The sequence below is a fragment of the Babylonia areolata genome, chromosome 8 (genome assembly GCF_041734735.1).
Source record: "Babylonia areolata isolate BAREFJ2019XMU chromosome 8, ASM4173473v1, whole genome shotgun sequence".
In the NCBI taxonomy this organism is placed as follows: domain Eukaryota; kingdom Metazoa; phylum Mollusca; class Gastropoda; order Neogastropoda; family Buccinidae; genus Babylonia; species Babylonia areolata.
The window spans coordinates 446,828-468,173 of NC_134883.1; the positions used below are offsets into that span (position 1 = coordinate 446,828).

At 39.7% G+C, this 21,346-nt stretch overlaps 1 protein-coding gene across 3 annotated transcripts in view; it reads right to left on the reverse strand.

Moving 5' to 3' along the window:
- Positions 1–1,469: 1,469 nt before the first annotated feature.
- LOC143284448 (putative E3 ubiquitin-protein ligase ariadne-2) overlaps positions 1,470–21,346 on the reverse strand; it is a 39,275-nt gene continuing 19,398 nt past the window's right edge. For all 3 annotated transcript variants that reach the window (XM_076591087.1, XM_076591086.1, XM_076591085.1), the window contains 6 exons: positions 18,470–18,515; positions 17,548–17,675; positions 15,880–16,023; positions 12,706–12,774; positions 12,336–12,419; positions 1,470–11,451 (listed from right to left, as the gene is read on the reverse strand). In XM_076591087.1, coding sequence (XP_076447202.1) covers positions 11,380–11,451; positions 12,336–12,419; positions 12,706–12,774; positions 15,880–16,023; positions 17,548–17,675; positions 18,470–18,515 — 543 coding nt within the window. In that variant the 3' untranslated portion in view covers positions 1,470–11,379. The remainder of the gene's footprint in view (positions 11,452–12,335; positions 12,420–12,705; positions 12,775–15,879; positions 16,024–17,547; positions 17,676–18,469; positions 18,516–21,346) is intronic.

A 21,346-nucleotide genomic window follows, 5' to 3' on the forward strand; every position in this document is an offset into this window, starting at 1 on the left:
GCATCTTTAAATCTCTCAAAATGCTTTTCAATAACACAAGAAATAAGAGTGGAGAGAAAAAAAAGAGGAAGAAAAAGAAAGAACAGGTCCACAAACTAAGAGAGAAATGGAAGAAACGAGATTTCTAGCATGGAAATTTACCACTGTTTTATCTTTCACTTCCATTCATTTTAATTTGTGAAAGTTTCATTCAGGACATATATATGTGCATTTGTTTTTCTTCAGTTGTAATATGTTGGATTACTGTCATGGTTATATCTAGCCAAAATAAAACAAAAAACAAAACAAAACAAACAAAAAGAGAGAGAGAGAAAGTGTACTACAGGATGAGAGAGAATATAGTGATTAACAGAGATGTAAATAATACTTTGAAGGAAAAGACTTCTGTGTTTAGAGAAATTAGCAGGATCCAACTTGAAAGAAAACATCTACATAACAGTTTGTGAATGTCTGCAGAGCAAGGGGAAAAGCAGGTCTCTGTATTATCCTACATTTTAATATGCTGCAAAGTCCAATGCTGAAGTAAACCATACCAACTGCGCTGCACACCATTTTCACTGCTTCCATAAAAACATGCATGCATTAGACATATTTAAAATGGAATGAAAATAAACTATCTATATGTCATAATATTGAAATATGTGAATGGTAGTGCGAAAGTACACCCATGCCCCAGTAATGTTGACCTTTCAATTTCACCAAATCAAAACATACGATACAGTAATATTCAGTTACATACATCTTCCCTGGGTTTAAAAACAAGTGAAGAAAAACAATCATTACTTTCCAGAAACCCAACTATAAAGCAGAACCTACGCCCTGTTTTCAGAAACTTATACCTCATGCATAATCATAACACACACACACACACACACACACATATATATATATATATATATATATATACACACACAGAAGGCTGCACATTTCAGATAATCCAGCCTGTTTAACTTGATACTGTTGCCAGTAATGTGCATGGGTGTGACTATCTTTTCAAAACATTGACTGGCACAGTCCCAGAACATAATGAAAGGTGTGACAAAACTGATACTCGTTATCATCTTAGTAAAAAAAAAAAAAAAAAAAAAAAAAAAAAAAATCCTTTGAGTCACATTTCTGTTTATAACAGTGGGAAATGATGTTATAAGATCAGCAAGGTAGTACACTGCAACAAGCTGAGGGTGTGGGGGGTAAAACAGGACACCCATCGCTGAGGGTGGGGGGGGGTAAAACAGGAAACCCATCGCTGAGGGTGGGGGGGGGGGGTAAAACAGGACACCCATCACTGAGGGTGGGGGGGGGTAAAACAGGACACCCATCGCTGAGGGTGTGGGGGGTAAAACAGGACACCCATCGCTGAGGGTGGGGGGGGGGGGGTAAAACAGGACGCCCATCACTGAGGGTGGGGGGGGTAAAACATGACACCCATCGCTGAGGGTGGGGGGGGGTAAAACAGGACACCCATCACTGAGGGTGTGGGGGGTAAAACAGGACACCCATCACTGAGGGTGTGGGGGGTAAAACAGGACACCCATCGCTGAGGGTGTGGGGGGTAAAACAGGACACCCATCACTGAGGGTGTGGGGGGTAAAACAGGACACCCATCGCTGAGGGTGTGGGGGGTAAAACAGGACACCCATCGCTGAGGGTGTGGGGGGTAAAACAGGACACCCATCCTTCACTTCTTCCCTTCAGTCACATTCCTAAGCAGCATTTACTGTATGGAAACATCAAACTGACTGAAGTAATGCAAACTCATCTTTGTGGTCACACACACACAGATACATACATATTCAAATACCATTCAAAAGGAAAACAAACCATTTAGACATCAGAATTATCTTTACAAAGAACCTGTTTTTTCTTGTCGTAGTTTTTATTCTTCAGGCATCTTTTTAAAAAGAACCCATTTTTACTCCATCTCATCTTTACAACTTATTTTTACTCCAGACTTATTTTTATAAAGACCCCATTTTTACTTCAGATTTATAAACTATTTTCACAAACCTTGAAAAAAAAAATGTTCCATTACATCATTTTAGGCTCACAATCTGTAAAAACAAAATCATTTCAATAAATGCTTAACTAACTGAGCCCTGCTCCTGAATGTTGCTCTGGCATCAACAATGGTCTCATTAAAATGGTTATATAGTTATTCCTACATCTGCATCAACCGCAAAGAAAGGAAACAAACTTTTACACAATTTTCCAATGTGTCCACATGTCATTTTGAAGAAAAGGAAATTTTCTTTCTAAAATTACATTTATCTAAAATACTTACTGTGACCCACTAGTGCAGACTCCGGCAGGGGTCTGACATTCCTGTCCTGTGGAAACTACTATCCGCCTATGTGGAGAAAACAAAAGTATCTATGGCCGATAACCTCCTGGAAGTAGGTAACCTCCCCTTTGCCACCCTGACTAGCACCCTCTTTTGACCAAACACGATAATTATTTTCTGCATTTTTTCCACATCAGAAAGGCAGGAAAGTCTCCCACAGCTGTAAACTCCCCATGGTTGAATGTGTTGACAGTGAGATTCTGACACAGACATTGGAAAAAAACCTTGTAATGCTAGATTGTATTATACAGACTGCCATACGCAAACAGATTGGTAAACCATTAATTTACCATAAAACCAATCAATGTCATCTTCTGAATATACAAAAATCACTGACTGCTGAAAGGTGTGAATGAAGTTATTTATATCAAAATATGTCACATTACAAAAATTACTAATAAAAAAGTATTGGAAAGAAACCAATGGGAAGAGTTGGAGGGGGGCAAACTAATGAAGACATTCACCAAATCAAACCTTTTTTCACACTATTTTAATAACAGGGTTGTTAACTTCTGGAATAATCTGCCCAGTAACATCGTCACTGCAAGAACACTTAACAGTTTTAAGATTTTATTAGATAAACATTGGAAGGATTATGGATTCCAAGTTAATTTCTCCATAGGAAGCTAGCCATAATTGCGCACTCATATAAAGTATGGAAAAAACAACAACAGAAAAAGAGTCCTAATTGATCAGGCAAAAGGCTGATAAAGCCTAAAAGCTGTGACAATTGATATGACTATTTCTCCAGAAAGAACCACCTACACCAAATCAGTTTTAAACAGTGCTTCAGTTCAAAATCATCATCCTGGTTGTTGTTAATCAAACTAAATATTATATGCAGCGTAAGAATTTACATCAGTTAGAAAGATAGCAATTCCATGCTGATTTACTAAAAATGAAAGCTCAAAACTGAAGTATTATTTACAATTCACAGCAGCAAAATCAATGACAAAGTGTGTACAGAATAAAAAAAATTCTCAGCATACTGAGCTATCATTTCATGCTTTTAAAAGATGTATGAACCTCAGATGAACTAACCTTGTTTTCTTTTTTTCATCCCTAAATTCTCTGGAGGGTAAATATTCATTGAACTTGTATATAAAAGAACATGCTATACAATGTAGTGCATACACACAACTCTTTTATTTATGGCACAGGTAAAACAACAAGAACATTCTCCAATACTTTAAAGTAATCAGTGCATGCATGCTACTGTTCAGTATTCATGATGATCATCTGGGACATAGTATTAAGAAAAAAGCAGATAATTTGTTGCTTCTTCAAAGTAAAGCGAATCGTTATAGATTGTGTTTAAATGAAGTCCTTGACAAAAGCAGTTGGGGGACTGAAGACAAGCAGCTTCACCTCTGTTCCTCTCTCTCCAACACACTCCACATATTTCACTTCAAATAGAAAACCACACAACTTTTTTTTTCAGTTGTTTGTTAGAAACTAAAGATAATAAAGTTCAGCAAAATACATGGAGAACTGCTAAAAATTTCCTGACCAACACAAAAGGTGCCTGAATCTCCCAGACTTGGTTGATGCTGAGATATATGATGAAAGGAAGTGTAGAGCATGGCCTTGTCACAAAGGACTGAACAAATACACAAAACATATAGGAGTTTGTATTATACTCCATGTTTGGTGATACATATACTTACCATGTCAAACTGACATGCATGGTCTTGTCACAAAGGACTAAACAAATACAGAAAACATATATTCACTTTGTTTACACAAGTGAGTCAAAAAACTCTCTCAGATTCTCTGATCTTTCCTATTCTCACAGTCATTTCTGTTGAGTTCCCCTCTACTTCCTTCACCATGTTCTGTTCAAGTCAGTCTTTGGAGTCGGAGATTCCCAGGGACTGTCACTGGATGACATGGTAGCTCATGCAGAGGCACTCATTCCAACTGGCTCAAAGACAAGCAATATTTGTTATCTGTAGTGTCTATTGTCACTTAAATTACAATGACAATGGGGTACCAAAGTATAAAAATGCGTGGGTGGGTGGGAGCAGGTGTGGGGTATACAGTTTACTTCTATTCTAAAGCCCAACTTGATGAGAAAACCCTTCCATACACCCCCTACCCGTCTCCTTCCAATATCTTTATGTACCATTGAAGCCTTATATCAACATTGTAATGTTTCCTTCCCTTTCAGGAAAAAGATGACAGACTGACTTCCCCATTTAACAATTACTTCAAAAAACATTTATGCTAATCATTTTTGGTTCGTTCTGTCATCTACTTTGTTTGTTGTAATGTGATGTGAACATGTAGATGTTTCGAATACGAATTACTTTGGAGATGTAACATCAATTTAAAAAGTAATCAAATCTACTATTTTGATCATCTGATCATCAGAAAAATCATAAAAAGTGCTGATAACATGCCTGTAGCCACCATATATGGGACCTAAAAAAAAAAAAAAAAATCAAAGTTACTTAAAGCTAGACCAATCAACTGGACTTCTATAAAACTGATGCATGCAGTAACAGTTTAAATGGAGATGGATGTCATCTCAGTTAAATCTTGGATCTTTTTACGAAAAAACAACATATTTTCATTAATTCTAAATGATGGTCAGTGTTTTGCAGCATGAGGAGTGAAAAGAGCAGAGGCTGTTTTGCATTTGTGCATCTATCTCAGATAAATGTAACCTAGCTGATTCAAGACACCAAGGTTTTGTTTCAAGTGCCAAAATAAATCTCATAAAATATCCAACATCGAGTAGATAATGCCAGTTCTACTGTATGTCTGGCTAAGCTGCACTGATAATATCTGTATCATTTAATGCTTGCTATAATACTTACTTTAAAGAATAGAGACCGTTACGTGTACATTACCATTGTACCAAGCAACACATCAGAACATATTGACTACAAAATATCAAAACTACTGGTGACATGTTTACTGAAATTTTATTTTCATACAATTACACTGTTCGAAGATTTCACTTAGGGGATGACTGGAAAGGTCCTATGGAAAACTATCGTCGTACAAAATATACTTTCCCAATCTTTGAGGTTGTTTGAAAAATCTGTAATGAAAATGTTCAAGTTTACCATGTACAAACACACACACATACACTAGACTCATGATTGCACAATCAATTTCTTTTTCACACGTTCAAGGACAAGAAACGTAGGCAGGTGAAAAGGTTTTAATTTTGCTTTGTGAGTGTTTTTTTATGCGCATGTTATATAATTTTTGAACTATTTATCAAATGTGTACTCAATTAAAAGGGACAAAAAAGGCCGAAAGAGGCTGTTGAGTATATGCATGAACGTGTGTTACGCATGCACATGTTTATAATTAATGTGTGTGTGTGTGTGTGTGTGTGTGTGTGTGTGTGTAGGGGTAGGGGTGTGGGTGAGGGGTCTGTTGACCTACATATGGATTCACTTGCCCATAACTGTGAACATCATTTACATTTACAAAATATGGATAGCATTTAGACAACACTCACACCAACAATACAGAAATAACTTCAAAATACAAAAGTAACACAGGTTGATTTATAGTCATTTATATGAAACATCCAATTAAAATCAAAGCTATACACAGAGAAATATATGCACAGGCTCACTCTCAATTGTGCAAACACATAAACACGCACACACACAAACACACCTCCCTGTATATAACACATACATTCAAAAACTAAGCTTTCATGCCCACAAAGCAATGTAGCTGCTCTGTTGTTGCAAGACCCGTTTGAAAAGTGCTAGCAATTTACTACTTTGATTTGACTTGAAATGTTCCAGTCACCTTGCTTCAAGCACAGGAAAGTGTCAAACAACAGCTTTCATGACCACCCTGAATATGGCAGACCATTTGCAAACTTTTATACTAGCACACACACAAAAAGAAAGAAGAAAAAAACTACATAGAACACTACTGCAATGAAGTAGACTCTACACTTCTTTACAATTACCACCCTTTTCAATACTGGATTCATGCTCTCTCTGGCCCTCCTTACCATTAGATCAAGTAAATTTCAGAGCATAAGTATGAGTGTATACATGCATGACTGCATGCGTGTACATGCATGAATACATACACATTATATGTGTATGTGTGTGTGTGTGCATATATGCATGAATACACGCGTGTGTTTTCACATACATGATCACTGTGAGAGAGACAGAGAGAGTGAAAGTGTGTGTGTGAGTGTGTGTACATGTGTCTGTGTGTATATATAATAACATACATGTATATTTCTGTGATTGTGTGTATGTGTATACACACAAATGAAGAGTGTACACATGTGTCTGCCTTTCAAATCAACTACATAACTCGTTCAAATAATTCTGTAGCTTCTTTTTTTGGCTTGCTGTTGGTGACACACCCCATGTGAAGCCCTGCTAGCAGCTTTGTCTGTGAGTGGACCCTACAACACACGAGCTGAAATAGAACTGAATAAACTGCTTCCATCATCAATGCCATCATCAATGCCAACATCAATGCCATCATCAAGCACAGTTAAAAGCTAATCTTCACAAAAACTGCATGTTTGAGAAGCAAAGACTGTGTCCTTACAGGGAAACCAACGTTTTTTTGGGTTTTTTTTCCCAATGATCTCTCCTGAAGGGAAGGAGATGCATGGTAGCAAAGGGCACATCAAAGTGGTTACATCACCAACCCTCACTAAAACGCAAGGTATGAGACTAGATAATACATGAGCATGGATAATTCAATAAATAGACATGTCATTTATTTGATACACAAACCAAGGACATCTAGCCCCCTTTTGCACCATTATAACCAAGAAGGAAATATTATTACAACGAAGAATCAACTTAAAAAAACTACAACAACCCAAATACAAATTATGAGATCTAACAAACACTGAAAAGGGCACATTAACAACAGCAAAGCTGAACAGGAAAATAGATGTAATATCTATCAACACTGCAGAAAATGACACCACTGTCATAACTAGCCTGCCAAACCCAAGCGTGTTTGAAGCTGAGCACTGTGCACCATAAACCACCACCACCACCAGCAGAACAGGTGTTTGAAGCTGAGCACTGTGCACCATAAACCACCACCACCACCACCAGCAGAACACGTGTTTGAAGCTGAGCACTGTGCACCATAAACCACCACCACCACCACCACCAGCAGAACAGGTGTTTGAAGCTGAGCACTGTGCACCATAAACCACCACCACCACCACCAGCAGAACACGTGTTTGAAGCTGAGTGCTGTGCACCACAAACCACCACCACCACCAGCAGAACACGTGTTTGAAGCTGAGTGCTGTGCACCATAAACCACCACCACCACCAGCAGAACACGTGTTTGAAGCTGAGTACTGTGCACCATAAACCACCACCACCACCACCACCAGCAGAACACGTGTTTGAAGCTGAGTACTGTGCACCATAAACCACCACCACCACCACCAGCAGAACACGTGTTTGAAGCTGAGCACTGTGCACCATAAACCACCACCACCACCACCAGCAGAACACGTGTTTGAAGCTGAGCACTGTGCACCATAAACCACCACCACCACCACCACCAGCAGAACACGTGTTTGAAGCTGAGTACTGTGCACCATAAACCACCACCACCACCACCAGAACATGGACACTCCTGCAATATCAACAATACAGGAGCTGTCACAAGGTTACTGAAAATTCAGAGTGTCTGAAGTTTCTGAGTGAGAAGCTCCTGCGATTTAAACAATGCAGCAGTGGTCACAAGGCTACTGAAAATTTACATTTTCCAAAGTTTCACAATGATAAGCTCAGTATTGTGCACTTAACACACCACCAACACCACCAGAACAAAAAGGGTACTCCTGTATCATCAATAATGCAAGCCGTGGTCACAATGCTACTGAAAACTTGAGACTTTCTAAAATTTCTGAAAGAGAGTAGTGTAGAAGTATGTCATTCACAACCCACTTTTCCCTGAACTGTTCTTTCGTTCCCTTGAGGTTCAGCAGCCACGAACGGATAAGATGTTCCAGTCGGCAGAGGGTATTTGAACCTTTATCGAAGGTTTGATATTGGACCTGCCCTACAATGCCTGGCTTGGTGCATGGATGACATGCTCAGGTGCATGTCTACTCAAGAACTGAACGAAACAGGGAATCTTCTGTGTTTGCCATAGCTGAAATTTTCAGCTCTTGGGGTGCTCATATTGTAGTTCTGTTTGAAAAATACATTCTGCATTCACATTCATGACACTCTCCACCATGAAGCATGTATCATCTAAGTGCAGCAAGTGTGTGTGTGTGTGTGTGTGTGTGTGTGTGTGTGTGTGTGTGTGCATGGGTAGCTGTCTGTTTATTCAAGCAGATTTTTCACCCAGAGCTGCTGTCAGTCACTGCAGTTTAAGATGTTAAGAACATGCTGCACTTAAGAACATGATTCACCAGACATCCATAACACAAGCACCCACAATACCAATTGGGGTTAAACCAAGAGATCGAAATCTCTGCTCAAAATTAACTAAGACAAAACTAAAAAAACTTATTTCCCCAAAAAGGACATTGAACCTACCTGAAACCACACACACCTCTGTATCACCCAGTTTCAGTTTCAATGTGTCAGAACATGTAGATAGATTCTATATATTCTACATCTGCCAACAACAAACAAAAAACAGGAAGAAAGAAAAAGCAGCAAATGCCTGACCTTCACATAAAGCCAACACGCTGATGAGAACACCTGTGAAAAATGCACTCAGCCATGGCACTGTCACTGATCAACCTGGATCATTCTCCTAAACACTGTGCAGGTGATTGTTGTGGACAAAGAGTGGAGAGAAATTAGTGGTGTTTGATTTCTCATGGGTCTGGGTATTCAGGAGATCTCCAGGGATGTGGAAGATGGAATAGTTCAGACAACTAAGAAATCATTACTGTATTCTTCAGACATTACTTCTTCAGTCTTCACGGGTCGCTTTGTTTTGTTTTCATTTCTGGGCAACAAGAAGCATGACCAGAACAGAAAAAAAAGAAATCAATACTGGGTTAACCACACAATACTCTGAACGACTTGACAACACGAACATAGTTTTATACTCAATTATAGTCATTCAATAACGACAATCACCAGGTGATAACATTTCCCACCCAAAGAACACACACCTCTTACTCAATGACCATGATCATGCGTTTCTCTGACATATTTTCATTCACTTCTTTCATTGTTACACACATCATCAAGTGGAATGACTGTAAAGCCCTTAGATGACAGTGGACATACTGTTCCTTCCAACAACTGTCTTGACACTTTTCATGATCAAATATCTACACATTCAACACATTTTTCTTTTCTGCAGTATACACCTCACTTACTCTGTCTCTTTCTTGCCATGCCATACTATGTCAGACCTGCCAACTGTTCAGACAGCCTCATTTTCAGCAAAATTAATGCATAAGCCAAACCAAATTCAGTGATTCCAACTCCCAAGTTTGTTCAACACTCATACTCCTGACAATGCATGTCAAAATATTTTTAAACCCTTCTGCATTATTTTTTTTAATGAATAACATTGCATAGGGGTGGTTAAGTGGAACATGTACATAGTCTCAGGAATAATGACCAATTTCAGCTGTCAGATAACTCATCTTTTGATCAGCTTGGGCAATCAAATAAATAAAATGCACTGTCTGCTGCTAGCGGTCAAAAAGTGAAAGTCGAATCAGACCTCATACACTTCAAAGACAAATCAACTTTGATGCAATAATCGAAGGACTAACTTCCAACTTTGCACTTTTTGTTATTTTCAGAGTGATGTTTTGAACATTTCCAAAAAATGCCATGACCTGCTGTTTCTCTTCGAACAGCAACAGCTTGTTATGTTGCGACTGGCTTAGATTGGTAACACGCCATACAATTCAGCTACAATTGGTCATTTTATATGTTGACATGCCTTCAATGAAGTAATTATCTAAACGCTCAAAAGAACTTACTGAGTACTTCCCCAATATAATCTTGTTGAATCTTTTTTGCCACGTACCAGTCTTAAATAAACCATTAAAAAAATAATTTTCTTAACTTTATGATACCAAAATTAAGCAGGTTCATACTGTTTGTCACCTCAGCAAATGACATGAACCACAGAAGCCTGTGTCTTTGACTGGTTAAAATCATCCTGACTGTGTTTTGGTTCTATGTGGTACTTGGCGCGGCAAGTTCTTCAGAAACACGCTTTGAAATCAGGCCAGGAAGGAACCTTTTAAAATGTTACGTAAAATGTGCTTGACCGTGTGATACACTTTCAGTTGTACGCAGGCAACTGACTACATTCTTGCCTTGGATTCCTTCTAAAGGGAAAAATATAAAATAGTAAAGAAAACAAAAGGAAGTTTACTTGGTTTGTTCTCAGAAAGCCTGTTCCTGTCATGACCCAGCCTGCCAAGGGAGCAGATTCAAACGAAGGGTTTCCATCTTTCCACGTTAAGTCATCACGAGACAGGTAAGAACTAAAAAGAAGAAGAAAAAAACGACAACAAAAAACAAGACAAAAAACCAGCACACACACAAAAAAAGATATTGAAAGGAAATTTTGCTCAAAATGAAGCAGTTGGCAGGTCTGCACAGCATAATCACAAACTCTCACAACCACCTGTCAGCATAAAAACATTATCCTCACAATAAAAAGACAGAATCCATCAATGAAACGGCCGGCATGTGTTCGTTCAGTCATACAAGTTACAGCCAGAAAAAAACTACAGCAACAGACATCTAAAAACGACTGTACGAGAGAGACAGCCAGCCAGCCTTACTGAATCAGAATGCTAAAACAAATGGGGAATAAAATCTGATTACTGGTAAACACACACAGACGTAAGAGCAATACAGCTATCAACTGGCAACTAAACCTTATACATTTATTCTCTCACTGGCACAATCACACACCATCACAACTAGAAAAGAAAAAAAATCCCATGTACACAAAAAAAATGTCCCTTTCTCTTTCACATACAACAGTCATTTCCTGGTTAACAAAACTTTGCTGAACATGAAAAAAGCTGTGAACAGGGGAAGCTAGTGCTATGGACATTAAACTTCTAAAAAGTCCTTCAGCAGCGTTTGACGTTTCTTCTCAGCGATATCCATCTGGTTCTCCAGTTCCTGCAACCCAGCCCACAAAAACAGGGTGTCACAACACAGCTCAATCCTTGCTCTCCTGCCTTCTTCTCACAGTTATCATCAATGGTTTGGTCTTACAACTAAAACAAACATTCAACAACAATAATGAAGATTAATGCTCACACAATAAAATGTTAGTACACTCTTAATGTTGACTGACGCTCACACCTCAAATGTTAGTAACACTCTTAATGTTTATCAACTGTTGTCATTTCTATGTGTGTAAGTGTGATCATGAACTCTTGCAAGCCCTCAGTCCCTACTTACTCCCCACAAATTGTTTGAAAAGGAAATCTGCTTCCTAAAATTACGTTTATGTAATATACTTACCATGCCCCACTAGTGCAGACTCTGACAGGGGTCTGATTCCTGTCCTGTGCAAACTACTACCCAACTATGCAGAGAAAACAAAAGTAGCTACGGCCAAAAACCTCCCGAAGTGTATGCTAGCAAAAACATCCTGAACATTTTGAACAAGAAAGAGTGGAAAATATATAGGAAGAATACTATCTTTACAGCAAGATAAAATGCATGACCACAGGTACCTGAAATGATGTATAAACCTTGAAGACACAGCCGGAAAGTAATAAAGTCTTGTTTAATCTCTTCTCTAGTTTTCCCACAGGCTCTTTTGGGGGTAGAGAGTTGGGGGAGAGACAGATGGATGGAGAGACAGAGACAGTGAGACAAAGAGAGACAGAGAGAGAGAGACAGAGACAGAGAGAGAGCAGAACATAAGAAACAGAAGACAGAGGTTCAGAAAAGGAAACCAGACAACAGATCTGCTGAAAAATAGCTGAAGCTGCGCCCAGTGCACTGTTCCCAGTGAAGAGGACTGCTGCAGCTCTACTGAACGTCCTGCTCACCCCTCTCTGCGTGATCTCTGCCCGTTCCACCTTCCACGAGAGGTTCTCCACTTCAGCCTCCAGCTGAGCCTGCTGGTACTCAAACTGAAACCACAAACATCACATCTTTCATCACCATCACATCATCAATAACCAGTCAATGTAACAGCAAGCACAGCACAACTTTATTCATAATTTAAATATCTAAAAAAAATTCCCATCACTTTTTTCTACAAACTGTCATCATGATGATCATTCATTTTTTACATCTTTTAAAGGCATTTCCATCAATCTGAACATGTCCACAAACGATATATAGTCAAGTTGATCAACCAGACATTTACACCTAAAACTCCTTCAGCAGTCATGTGGACACTTGGTTTGCACTTACCAACTCTTTGCGGCCTCCCTTGTCCATGTAGTAGGCGTAGGGATATGTGTACTGCAGAGTGTATCGGCACTGAAACAGCATACAGACAAGCATGAAAGCTGTTTTTTGGCTATGCCATTAACAGAGAAAAATACTTCTCAGGTGGAAATCACAGATGCTACTTTTTTGGCAGCATCATGAGCAGCCAATTCTACTCTTTTTTTTCTTTTTCTTTTTTAATCCCCCCCCTCCTCCCCCCACCCTCTTTCCTGACTTAGAAAACAGAATCATCTATTAATGATGCTGGCAGTGCAATACACAGCAACTATTCTACTCTTTTTACCCCTCTTACTAAGTGCACAGAGTATCTGTCAATGATGCAAGCACTGAAATACACACAACTCTTCTATTTGCCTTTCCCTCCCCACTTACTAACTATGTCTCTGTTGATGAGACAGGGGTATCCACCAGACTGAACCTAGTATCAGGTTGTTCCTAGGAATGGTGGCAATCCTCTGGACACAACCTAGCCTTCTGAAATATTGCTGAAGACTGACCTCAGGCTTGTGGACCTGGGCTGGTCTGCATAAGCTATCTTCACAGCACTGTTTTCCGAGCACTTTACTAAGTCTGCACTAATTCCACAGCCTTAAGAAAATTCCTAATGATAAGTTAACACAATGCTGCTAAAACTGCCTGTTTGCAACCCAGCCATTCCCCTATTCAGTATGTCAGTGTTTGGAAACATGTCTTGCTATGATATAGTTTGGATGTTTCTGAGGCAAAGCAAAAAGAAAATCAATTTCTTCTCTTGTATGGATTAGTCTGCTGATGCCTCACTGCCCTGCCCTGCCCTGCCTCAAGTTGTCAGTGAGCCACGGAAGAAAAAATCCCCTCTGATAGATACACAAATATATCTGGATGCACTGACTTAGGGTATTCACTATTGCGTAATGCTGCTGGTCAGGCATCTATCTGCCCAGCAGATGTGGTGGAGTGTATATAGATGTGTCTGAATGCAATGATGCCTCCTTGAGAGACTGACACTGTGTCACTTGTTGTGCCAGACTTACAGTGATTTTCCATGATGGCAGCAACCTTACTAACTCTGGATGGTGTAAAAGCCTCTCACGTCTTCAGTTAAGATAACACAAACTCACAGAACTTCACAAACAAACAAACAAAAATCTTTAGAAGGGCAAAAAAAGACACAGGAAAAAAGGAAATGTAGTTTGCAAGTCAAGGCACAAACATTCAGGACTTTTGACTTTTTTCTTCTTCTTCAAAATATAAACTACTGGAGTGGAAGACAGAAATAAATTGGTCACTTGGTGGCAAAAAGACGGCACACACATTTAAAAAAAAAAAAAGAAAAAAAAAGAAAGAAAAAAAAGAGATTCATTCAAAATAACCAGATTCCAAAAAGAACTGTGACCACATCCCCATCTTCCGATACACACTGAAGAGGGGTGTTGAACTGTTTGTTACCTTTCTGACTGAAGAGGGGTGTTGAACTGTTTGTTACCTTTCTGACTGAAGAGGGGTGTTGAACTGTTTGTTACCTTTCTGACTGGAGGGAGTGTTGAACTGTTTGTTACCTTTCTGACTGAAGAGGGAGTGTTGAACTGTTTGTTACCTTTCTGACTGAAGAGGGGTGTTGAACTGTTTGTTACCTTTCTGACTGAAGAGGGGTGTTGAACTGTTTGTTACCTTTCTGACTGGAGGGAGTGTTGAACTGTTTGTTACCTTTCTGACTGAAGAGGGGTGTTGAACTGTTTGTTACCTTTCTGACTGAAGAGGGGTCTGTTTGTTACCTTTCTGACTAAAGAGGGGTGCTGAACTGTTTGTTACCTTTCTGACTAAGGGGGGAGTGTTGAACTGTTTGTTACCTTTCTGACTGAAGAGGGGTGTTGAACTGTTTGTCAAACAGAGCAAACCATAGGCCTAGTTTGCATCAGTTTGACATGGTACAGTATATGACACCAAACTGTTTGTTACCTTTCTGACTGAAGAGGGGTGTTGAACTGTTTGTTACCTTTCTGACTAAAGGGGGAGTGTTGAACTGTTTGTTACCTTTCTGACTGAAGAGGGGTGTTGAACTGTTTGTTACCTTTCTGACTAAAGGGGGAGTGTTGAACTGTTTGTTACCTTTCTGACTGAAGAGGGGTGTTGAACTGTTTGTTACCTTTCTGACTAAAGAGGGGTGCTGAACTGTTTGTTACCTTTCTGACTGAAGAGGGGTGTTGAACTGTTTGTTACCTTTCTGACTAAAGGGGGAGTGTTGAACTATTTGTTATCTTTCTGACTGAAGAGGGGTGTTGATCTGTTTGTTACCTTTCTGACTGAAGAGGGGTGTTGATCTGTTTGTTACCTGTCTGACTGAAGAGGGGTGTTGAACTGTTTGTTACCTTTCTGACTGAAGAGGGGTGCTGAACTGTTTGTTAACTTTCTGACTAAAGGGGGAGTGTTGAACTATTTGTTACCTTTCTGACTGAAGAGGGGTGTTGAACTGTTTGTTACCTGTCTGACTGAAGAGGGGTGTTGAACTGTTTGTTACCTTTCTGACTGAAGAGGGGTGTTGAACTGTTTGTTACCTTTCTGACTGAAGAGGGGTGTTGAACTGTTTGTTACCTGTCTGACTAAAGGGGGAGTGTTGAACTGTTTGTTACCTTTCTGACTGAAGAGGGGTGTTGAACTGTTTGTTACCTTTCTGACTAAATGGGGAGTGTTGAACTGTTTGTTACCTTTCTGACTAAAGGGGGAGTGTTGAACTGTTTGTTACCATTCTGACTAAAGGGGGAGTGTTGAACTGTTTGTTACCTTTCTGACTAAAGGGGGAGTGTTGAACTGTTTGTTACCTTTCTGACTAAAGGGGGAGTGTTGTACTATTTGTTACCTTTCTGACTAAAGGGGGAGTGTTGAACTGTTTGTTACCTTTCTGACTGAAGAGGGGTGTTGTACTGTTTGTTACCTTTCTGACTAAAGGGGGAGTGTTGAACTGTTTGTTACCTTTCTGACTGAAGAGGGGTGCTGAACTGTTTGTTACCTTTCTGACTAAAGGGGGAGTGTTGTACTATTTGTTACCTTTCTGACTGAAGAGGGGTGCTGAACTGTTTGTTACCTTTCTGACTAAAGGGGGAGTGTTGTACTATTTGTTACTTCTCTGACTGAAGGGGAGGAGTGTGGTGCTGTTACCTTTTTGAGGAGCGCGGCAGCGTTCTGCAGGTACTGCCAGTCGATCCAGGTGCCCTCGTTCTCCATCACCTTGACATTGATCCTGTCCATGATCTTCTGCAGGGTCTGCTTCTCCAGCTGAAGGCTCTTTGCATGGTTCTCCCACTGTCAGAGTGAAATGGACAAGTATCGCATGGTTCTCCTACTGTCAGAGTGAAATGGACAAGTATCGCATGGTTCTCCTACTGTCAGAGTGAAATGGACAAGTATCGCATGGTTCTCCTACTGTCAGAGTGAAATGGATAAGTATCGCATGGTTCTCCCACTGTCAGAGTGAAATGGACAAGTATCGCATGGTTCTCCCACTGTCAGAGTGAAATGGATAAGTATCGCATGGTTCTCCTACTGTCAGAGTGAAATGGATAAGTATCGCATGGTTCTCCCACTGTCAGAGTGAAATGGACAAGTATCGCATGGTTCTCCTACTGTCAGAGTGAAATGGACAAGTATCGCATGGTTCTCCTACTGTCAGAGTGAAATGGATAAGTATCGCATGGTTCTCCCACTGTCAGAGTGAAATGGGTAAGTATCGCATGGTTCTCCCACTGTCAGAGTGAAATGGATAAGTATCGCATGGTTCTCCCACTGTCACTGTGAAAAGGATAACAATCGCATGGTTCTCCCACTGTCAGAGTGAAATGGATAACAATTGCATGGTTCTCCCACTGTCACAGTGAAACAGATAACAATCGCATGGTTCTCCCACTGTCAGAGTGAAATGGATAACAATCGCATGGTTCTCCCACTGTCAGAGTGAAATGGATAACAATCGCATGGTTCTCCAACTGTCAGAGTGAAATGGATAACAATCGCATGGTTCTCCCACTGTCAAACTTTCCCATACTCTCAAAGTAGCAGATTTGTTTTCCTCCCCAAACTTTCTCACACAAAAACTTTCTCAACTGCTCAAAGCAGAAGAGGTATTTCTTCAAACTTTCTTACCTGCTCAAATTAGATGAAGTTTTTCAAACTTTTTCACCCACTCAAAACAGAAGAGGTATTTTTTCAAACTTTCTTACCCACTCACAGTAGAAGAGGCATTTTGTTTGAACTTTCTCACCTGGTCAAAGTAAAAGTCGAAGAGGCATTTTGTTTAAACTTTCTCACCTGGTCAAAGTGTTATTTTTTTTCAAAAACTTTCTTGCCTACTCAAACCTGACCAGGTATTTTTTTCAAACTTTCTCATCCACTCAAAGTAGAAGATTTAATTTTAAAACTTTCATACCCGCTCAAAATAGGACAGGTATTTTTCTCAAACTTTCTCATCTGCTCAAAGTAGAAGATTCTATTTTTCAAACTTTCAAACCCCCTCAAAGTAGAAGAGGTATTTTTCAAACTTTCATACACGCTCAAAACAGAAGAGTCATTTTTTTTCAACTTTCTCATCCTACAAAGTAGAAAATTTATTTTTCAAACTTTCATACCCGCTCAAAGTAGAAGAGGTATCCCTTTCAAATTTTCATACCCGCTCAAAGTAGATGATTTATTTTTCAAACTTTCATACCCGCTCAAAGTAGAAGAGGTTATTTTTTTTCAAACTTTCTCACCCACTCAAAGTAGAAGATTTTTTTTTTCAAACTTCAATACTCGCTCAAAGTAGAAGAGGTTATTTTTTTCAAACTTTCTCACCCGCTCAAAGTAGAAGAGGTATTTTTTCAAGGCCTCCCTGGCCTGCACCAGCACGGACTCGTTGGCAATGTTGGGGTTTTCTTTGTAACGACTGCACTCATAGTACTCGCTGCCATGGGACTTCCAGTCTGCCACAACACAGGGAACTGTGCATCAAATGTAGGCATTTTATATGTATTTACACACACATATACGAATTCTGTCTTTCTGATATCAAAATGAAGGTTTAGGAATGGAAGATGTGGGGGCATTATCAAAGGCAATTACACAGACATAAATGATTTATGGAGAAAAAAAAAGGTTCATGAATCCAAGAGTTCATGAATGTTGTTTGTTTGTTTGTTGTTGTTTTTTTTTGTTTTTTTTATGACAGTCAGTCGTGTCCGACTATGACCTTCAGAACAGCAGAGGAGGCAACTGCTGTTCCCACTATTTGGACTAGTCAGTCATGTCCGACTATGACCATAAGAACAGCAGAGGAGGCAACTGCTGTTCCCACTATTTGGGCTAGAATTTAATTATAGTGGAGAGTGTCTTGCCCAAGTTACATCCCCACTCTCTCGGCCAAGAGGGTTTTAGGACAGTCGGCGTTGAGATGGTTCCAAAAGGCCAACTAGCCCACAAGGCTGCAGCACTAAGAGCCAGTGCAATTTTGCCTCCTAATTTGAGAGTCATAGTCCTTCACAAAAGACTAAGCTGTAAATGGTTTCCCATTGACTGGAGAAAACATTGATAATACAGCTCTCACTTTGCTGTTGGCCCAAATGTAAACTGATGTCAATCTGTGATATAAGCCGAGTGTTGGAATGTAAACACAAAAGAGAAGGATGAAAGTGAGTGAGAGGAGGGAAAGTAGAGGCAGGAATACAGCAAGAAAACAAGAAAGAAATTGGACAACTCTAACACATTCCAGGCAACATACCTCCCAAACACATCCAGCAGAAATCAAATTTGCACTTGGAGCATTGCTGCAACAGACAATGTATATTGAAAGCTTCTATCAATATGTATGCTTGTGAGCAGGTAAGTGGTTGGAAATGGACACACACACACACACACACACACACGCTAAATTCATCTGTGCTGATCAGCTATAGTCTGGATTCTGCAGGAATCATATCAGTATGTTTAAAATGAGGAATTGTGGAGTGATGACTCAAGAGACTACAGGACATCAAACTACATGATGCAATATTCCTTTGTTCAAAACATGTAAATATGTTTTGTTGATTTATCATAAACAAATACATTTTACAACCCCCCCCCCAAAAAAAAAAACAAAAAACAAAACCAAAAAACAAACAAAAAAAACAAGGCATGAAATTTGGAATTTCATCTTTATCATTATTCTTTTTTAACTTTCAGCATGATTCTGCTGCTAACAATAAAGTGTATGAACAGACTGAATAAACAATTCACAGTCAAAACTGAAATCAGAACAGGAACAAATATTTCAATAACCAATACCACAATCCAAATGGCAAACCGAACTGCAAGTGCATAAAAGAAAATGATTAATGTTTTCTGAACAATAATTTCAAAACAACAAAAGCATGGTACATAAAAAGACAAATTTTCAAATTCACTCAGAAACAAGTTTTTAGCAGATTTCTTTCATATTATTTGTACCAGCAGCAGACAACACAAGCTTTGCCTTAACAATTATCCATGAATGTCTCCAAGCAATTTTTTTTCCTCTGTAAATCTTGAAAAGAAACCTCAACACAGTCTCTCCCCTCCCCATCCCCACTGTTAATACTTTCCTGTTTAACTTTCCACACAATAACTGTATGACAAATGTATTAGCCTATTCCTTTCCTCCTGTTCTCCCCCCCCCCCCTCCCATGATAAAAACCAAAAAAAGTTCCCCAGCTTAATGTGTAACAAAATGTTCCAGTGTGTTCCTCTGTTGACTATCAGTTTGTCATCTCAAAACTTCTGCTTGAAAAGTGCCTTTACATATCAATCAGTATTCAGTAATTTTTCAAACTAAATAAAACAAAAGAAAATAAATAAAGAGGAAGCACATAAATGACATTCATAGAGCTGCCAACCTGAAAATAACCACAAATAAATGACATTCACAGAGCTGCCAGCCTGAAAATAACCACGTCAAAGTATTTTGTCTTTCTCTTTTTTTTTCTGTTTTCTTTGACCATGAAGTGTAATGAAGCCAGTTACACATGCATGCTGAAATTAACTAGATGGGAATGCCTTTTGTCTCAGTTAATTAAAAGTTTCCCAAGAATAATGTCATTGTTCTTGGGAAACTTGTGACATTAAATGTGCAAGTTACACATTTTAGTATTTGGTTCTTATAGAACATCGGCTGCCAATTGACAGGCAAAACCATGTCAATGCCAAGATTTCCTTCATTTTTCTGCTCATTTTTTTGTTTCACAAAAGTCCATATTAAACTTTTATATTTTTCAAAGTGCAATATTTCAGAAATGTGTGTGATAAAGTAAAGCTGAGAGTCAAAAATCATGCAAAAAATAAATGGTTGGCAGGTCTGCTCATGGACAGTATCATGACACACTAGTCCAGGTTTCTCTAAAGCATCGTCGTCATCATCACAGAAGCTGTGACAGACAAGCGGCAACAAGACTTCACCTTATCATCACCACTGTGGATGCAGCCTGTGGAAGAATGGAGAAAATAAACAATGAAACAGAGCTCCCAACTGTGCGTCCCTCTGTCAGTCAAACCCAGGTTTCTCCAACACACAACAGTATAAGGCAGTACGAAAAAGGTGTGGGGGAGGTGTAGGGGTGGGGGTTGGGGCTTTCAATGACCAAACCAAAAGTTGAATTTAACACCAGCCGCCAAGGCAAAGTGGTAAGCTTTGCTGACTGATGACTGAGAGGACGTGGCCAGCTCCTGTCCAGCCCAGTGTGTCGCTGGCTCAAATGAGAAGGCTGGGGCCACAGGGCTGAGTGTCATCCACGTCACATATGCGCCTCAACTCATTCTACACAACAGCTATATGGCCACAACAACTCCCCTGGACAAGCACTACATGAGACCACTGCAGCAAAAAGTAGGTTGTTCACTATTAACAGTGAAAAACGATAGAGAACTGTTGATTTAATCGGTCAAACAAAGCTTCATTTTCATGCTCCTGGGCTTAGTTTACAACACCAACTGTACCAAGTAAGAATAAACGAAATCAGATTAATGTATTTATACGAGAATATTCATAACAGGTCCACTGGGGAAGTAATCATGGTACGAGTTCACTATGAGTTCACTCATACCTGGAGTAGAATGATTTGTTAAGAAGCGACTGACCACAAATGCACTTTTTTTAATTTCTCCAGCCTGACAGATGATGGGATATATGAAAGGGAGCGTTCCGGTTCAGTACAGCTTTGCCATGCAGTCCCAAACCTAGGTGGACCTCCAAAATACCACCATTTTCATCCTCCTGAAAAAAACCCCACTAAAATAATGGTCTTGGGCTTTATGGCTTTTCATGCCCAGCTCTCATGCTGACCCCATTTTGAGTTCCCTACCACTTCCTTGTACAAGATGAATTTGTGTCAAATGCCTTTGGAGCTGGCAGATTCATGGGAACTGTTGATGAAGGGATGTCTCCACACTGGAAAGGTGCTCACAGACTGGCTCTGGGAACTAAGCAGTTAGGAGTAGAAGTCTATCTGAACTGCACTTCAAGGGCATCAGCATGGCCTGAAGACACCTGGGAGGCACTTCTGACAGTGACAACTTCATGGAGACAAAGGATGCACACTGGGTTCCCTGAAGACACCTGGGAGGCACTTCTGACAGTGACTCAACT